This window comes from Hylobates moloch, unplaced genomic scaffold (genome assembly GCF_009828535.3).
Source record: "Hylobates moloch isolate HMO894 unplaced genomic scaffold, HMol_V3 SCAFFOLD_7, whole genome shotgun sequence".
Classification (NCBI taxonomy): domain Eukaryota; kingdom Metazoa; phylum Chordata; class Mammalia; order Primates; family Hylobatidae; genus Hylobates; species Hylobates moloch.
In genome coordinates this window covers 21,655,419-21,661,222 of record NW_026652282.1, presented here as the reverse complement: position 1 = coordinate 21,661,222, position 5,804 = coordinate 21,655,419, and the positions used below count along the sequence as shown (strand labels likewise).

Genomic DNA, 5,804 nt, shown 5'->3' with positions numbered 1-5,804 from the left:
AAAAAAAAAAAAAAAAACAAGAAACAAAGACAGCAGTTGATTTTTTAATATATTTTACTAGTAAAGGAGAAGAAAGGAAGAGAAATGCCATTAGATTAACATGTGGCCAAGAGCTACAGTAAGAGCTAATATGAGGGTTAATGTCGAAAAGGCAGTTACTATTTGTTTTTTAACACCAACTCTACCAAAAGTTTGCCAGCCTTCTAATGTGGGGTTTGACCCTAAACATACAGATCATTTTTTATGTGGCAGCTAATATTTTATATAAAATGTGAAGAAAAGCATGTGCTCCATTATATTTTTATGCAATTACAAAATTCACAAGCAGTTATATTCTCCTCGTAAGTTAAAATTTTAGAAGACAAATATTTCACTTTCCTCACAAAGCAACAAGACATTATCTCTGATATCAAGATATCGTCTCCACCTGAGAAAGCAACCATGAGCTAGATGAGTAGAAGTATGAAGCCCTTTACATAAATTTTTTTAAAAAAACAAAGATTTCAAACTTTTCTTTCTTCACCTTCATTTTGTTGCTCAGTGTTCTCCCTTACGCTATTCCTTAAAAACTTCATGTTATTCAACCAGACTCAAAGGAAAAAGAAAAAGGAAAGGAGTAAGAAAGCCAATATTTTATCCATTTCTGAGAAAATGCAGAGCGAGAGTTTGACAGCTGCATTATAATTTGTCAGAAAAAGAACCCCGACAAAAACATTTGTATAGCTTTAATTACTAATACATTTCTAACTCAAGAGAAATTTACTTCTATTATGATGTGTCTTTTCTTAGAAAACACAAAGCTGAAGAGAACACTCTAATCCACAGTCTATACAAAGTACTTTCATCTTTGGGTACATTTGGGGGCAATGAAGCATTTCAAACATTTTTACATTTGGTAAAAGGCTCACAGTGACCTATACTCAGATGGTCAACTTCGCCTAATCAAGAGTAGTTTTGCAGAAGCAATAATTGTTCAATCTCCCAACTTGACAGCAAGAGGAAGACTAGAAAACAAGTTTTTAAATGCCAACATTCAGAATATTAAAATTGATGTGAAATTTAGCTTCAAAGAAAAAAATTCTTCTACTTTCAGATTTGGTCAAGGTCACAAATTAAGATGGTACATGAAGCACCTAAAAATTCTTTTTTTTTTTTTTTTGACGGAGTCTTGCTTCTTCACCCAGGCTGGAGTGCAATGGCGTGATCTCAGCTCACTGCAACCTCCACCTTCAAAGTTCAAGCGATTCTCCTGCCTCAGCCTCCACAGTAGCTGGGATTACAGGCATGTGCCACCACGCCTGGCTAATACTTGTATTTTTAGTAGAGACGGGGTTTCCCCATGTTGGCCAGGTTGGTCTCCAACTCCTGACCTCAAGTGATCTGCCAGCCTCGGCCTCCCAAAGTGCTGGGATTATGGGCGTGAGCCACTGCGCCTGGCCTAAAAATTCATTTTGAAATGGGTGCTTTATACATTAATATGACCCTTAAAAAGGCAGGTCTTATTATCACATTCTTCAGTCTCAGGTGCAAAGCTAGGAGGTCAATCATGATATTTACTAATTCTGAGGTACACACAGGATTTGAGAAGGAGCCCTTAACTTGGTATTAGTAAGAATCATTTATATACAAATCATACGGGTGGGAACAAAGTCTCACTCCATGGCCCATTTTGAATCCCAGAACATTTTAAGCCATAAAATGGGAAAATCTTAACAATTATGTTCCTAAAGAGGCTCTAAGAAGATTCAGGAGCACAAAACAAGGCACTTTCTAATAGCAACAATAGAGCAAAACAAACCAACATCAACGAAACCAACTCTATAAGGATCTGAAGTGTGAAGGTTTACCCTTACCATGAGTTAAAAACTCATGAGATGTATCTTACAGCAGGCATTTCTCGCTGAGCAAATTTGGCTTTTTCTAAGTTTTAATCTACCTATAAAATTCCATTCCAAATAAGAATGATTAATAATTCTTATTAATAAGAATAAAAATAACGAAGTATTCTTGTGCTTGGCAGATTCATAAGCATTCTCTACATCATTCACACCTGAATTTTTAAAAGACAAACAAGAAAAGCAAAACTGAAAGCTGAACTCACTTTCCAGTGTCTTTAGCAAGATCACACCAATCTCTTCTAACTATATCTAATCCTTTGAGCTCCTGTTTGGTGACATAATTCCCATCTGACGTTGGCTCAACAACCAGAGCAGCATATTTCTTTTTTTTCAGCAGTAGCAGAGACTTGAAAACCCCATCAATGTCTATTTCAAGCAGTTTGTACAACTTATTCACTTCACTTTTTACCTGTGAAAATTTCAAATATTAATATTAGCTTCTCAAACATCTAATAGGGAGAAGATAAACATGTTACAAATTCCCAAGAGTTAATCTAAACAGAACTTGAAGTCATACAACATTGGAATTTTACTTGGCTTGTATGTAACATGATATTACACTGGGTATAAAGCAAAGACATTGAAAACTGCAGGGACAAAAATAGATTTAAAAAAAGAGAGAGAGAGACAATAATAGATCATCCCATGCAACCAAAGGACAGGACTGGCTGGATCAGCCCCAGGTAATATATGAAAATTATGAAACAGTCCTTGTTGAATGTAAAGACTTAATGCATACATACAGTACTTGCCTTCAAACTATTCAGTTAGTTAGTGAATAGACAGTCCAACAAGTAAATATGTGACCAGAAATGAAGAAGTCAAACTTTAACTATTAAAATAATGTTTAAGACCTCCCCTAACACCTTGACTATAAGCAAACAACTACATGCTGAACAAATAAAGAGTCCTCTGCTCTTTCTGACAGGGTCAAGGCACAGAACATCACCTCCAGGTAAAATATTCAACTTTTCAAGGCCCAGTATGAGTACAATGTGCCAGGCTTCCTGTCAAGTGAAAGCCGACTACCATTCAAATTCCATATATTCCAGGAGGGAAAGATAGGAAGTTGTTAGTTTGTAAGATGATATCTTAGTTTTAGTTCATTGGGACAATATCTTAACATAGCAAGTGTTTCTAAAACACTGTGAATTGTGATTGCAAATTGCTATTAAGAGGCTACAAATGATTATTTTTAAATGTCCCCTTGACTTTTCAAATATATTTTAAGTACTCCTGTAAAAATTACAGTTGTGAGTGTATATGTATGTACGTATTTATGTATAAAATGCACCTGAATCCTACCAGACATATGAATCACAATGGAGTAAGTACTAATGTGAACACATCTTAAACACTTAGACTGTTTTCAAAGGAAAAATGTATCTACCATTCAAAGGAAAAAAAAAAAACCTTTGAATTTCACCCTCGAAACAAACAGCCGGAATAGAAATTAAAAACAAGAGGGGGCCAGGAGCGGCGGCTCATGCCTGTAATCCCAGCACTTGAGAGTCCAAGGCAGGTGGATCACAAGGTCAGCAGATCAAGACCATCCTGGCCAACACGGTGAAACCCCGTCTCTACTAAAAATACAAAAATTAGGGGGGCGTGATGGTGCATGCCTGTAACCCTAGCTACTCAGGAGGATGAGGCAGTAGAATTGCTTGAACCAGGGAGTCGGAGGTTGCAGTGAGCCGAGATATGCCACTGCACTCTAGCCTGGCCACAGAGCGAGACTATGTCTCAAAACAAACAAAACAAAACAAGACAAAAAAAAAAAAAAAAAAAAAAAAAAACCAGAGGATTGGGCATGGTGGCTCATGCCTGTAATCCCAGAACTTTGGGAGGCTAAGGTGGGAGGATCGCTTGAACCCAGGAGTTCAAAACCAGCCTGGGCAAAAAAAAATCTCTACAAGAAAAAATTTTTTTTAATTAGCTGGGCATGGTGGCGAGTGCCTGTGGTCCCAGCTACTCAGGAGGCTGAGGCGGGAGGATCACTTCAGCCCAGGAAGTCAACGCTTCAGTGAGCCCTGATTGCACCACTGCACTCAAGCCTGGGTGACAGAGTGAGACCCTGTCTCAGAAAAAAATAATAAAGACAGACAGAAAAATAGAAGAATTGAGAGACACCAAGTTTATTATTTTCAGAAGCACACACATTCATATATACATGAATTTATAGTGTTCCATGTTAGAAACAGAATTCACAAAAATAGGTAAAGCAGATAATTTCATAAAATTATCTCACCTTGTTTCCCAACTTAAATACTTCTTCCAGATTGGTGCTATTGGTGTTTATCATAATTGAATCTGTATCTCCATAAATAACTTCAAGATTCATCTAATGAAAAGCAAAAATTATAAAAATTAACAAAAACACAGTGACCATTACACACAAAGAAACTAAAGATTTTCCATACTACAGAAATTACAGGCTCCACAGACTTTTCAGAAGTTTATGTTAATTATTATTTATATTGTCAGGGTATACAATTAAAGATTAAGCCCCTATAAACCAGAAAGGCAAGCACCCTGACATCAAGAAAATCTCTCAAATTTTCTTAAAGAGTGGAGTGGAAGGGGAATTGTGTCTAGTTTCAACTGAAACAAAATACCAAATTAAATAATGAGAAAAAAGAGAATAAAAGACTAGGAAATGGGGTCTATATTTATCCACTGTACCACATGCTTAGTGGTCATGGCAATTTAAGAAGCGGAAACATAATGGATTCTATAAATTCAGGGGCACAAATCCATATTAAATTCTTAATACAGTTGCAAACAGTATTTAGTAGAATATGAAGAGTGCCAAAAAAAATCAATCATAACAAACAACACTAGAGCACATACAGTATAAAGGCCTGGAAATAAACTCTAATTAGCACTGTTACTAATTTGTTTGAAACATTCACATATAGGCTTCAAGCAGGGGCTAGATCATATCAGTACTGGTAAAAGAAAAAAGCTGTAATCCATTAGGCGGGATTAGAAATGTAAACTAGGCAACCTAAGAAGCAATTTCCAGTCTGTTTGGGTTACAATTTTCCTTGAATACAAAAACGTTACCAGTTATGATATTTAAGTTTTATACAATGAAAATGCTCAACATTACCTTTTGTACCATCTCTTTCGTATGCATCAAAATCTAAATGAAACAAAAGTCAAGATTAATATGTTACACAATTATAAAGACATAAATAGAAGCACACAGAGATAGGTAACTCTCAATGATTTGCCATTTCCATGAATTTCTAAAGCTCTTTCTCAATAGCAACCTCTTGAAGGTTTTCTAACGACAGCCCTTAAAATAACAGTAACATCAATGTAATCTAAGTTTGCCTCTATGCTGATTCTGAGCCAGAGATATGCATGCATATATATACATATATATCTTTAATAAACACACAATAAAATATCTCTATAACATGGCAAAAAAGCAAACTATTCTCATTACTAATACTTAAATAGAACTGCATGCCTAAAAAAAGCTTAACAAAGCATTTCAAATCTGGCAATTCTTATTCATGGTATTCAGGATCTTAAAAAGTTAAAAAAAAAGCACACTACATTTAAAATTCTTCTCTAGACTAAATTCATTGAAGAAAGAGAGTAGATAGATTTTCACTATATTGCCTGGAGCTACCCCAGTACCCAGTAAAAAGGTGGGGCTCAAGAAACATTCAGTGAATAAAGACAAACATGGATATCTGTTGATGGGTCTGTCCCCAGGCCCATATAGCTACAGATCAGAGATATTTAGGTTACAGTGTGGATAGAAATAAAAACTGATATAAATTATTTTGAGCCAGATCAGAAGTAACACATATTTAACAAACAGCCTCTTAAAAAATAGTAATATGACATTATTAGGACTCAGAGAGAAAGTGTGTGTGTGGGGGGGGGGGG

The 5,804-nt window shown here is 35.8% G+C and overlaps 1 protein-coding gene across 4 annotated transcripts in view; it reads right to left on the bottom strand.

Annotated features, from left to right (window-relative positions):
• Positions 1-5,804, bottom strand: part of POLA1 (DNA polymerase alpha 1, catalytic subunit) — a 306,069-nt gene that overhangs the window by 185,521 nt on the left and 114,744 nt on the right. For all 4 annotated transcript variants that reach the window (XM_032756700.2, XM_032756701.2, XM_032756702.2 and 1 more), the window contains 3 exons: positions 5,011-5,043; positions 4,147-4,239; positions 2,102-2,307 (listed from right to left, as the gene is read on the bottom strand). In XM_032756700.2, the coding sequence (XP_032612591.1) occupies positions 2,102-2,307; positions 4,147-4,239; positions 5,011-5,043 (332 nt within the window). The remainder of the gene's footprint in view (positions 1-2,101; positions 2,308-4,146; positions 4,240-5,010; positions 5,044-5,804) is intronic.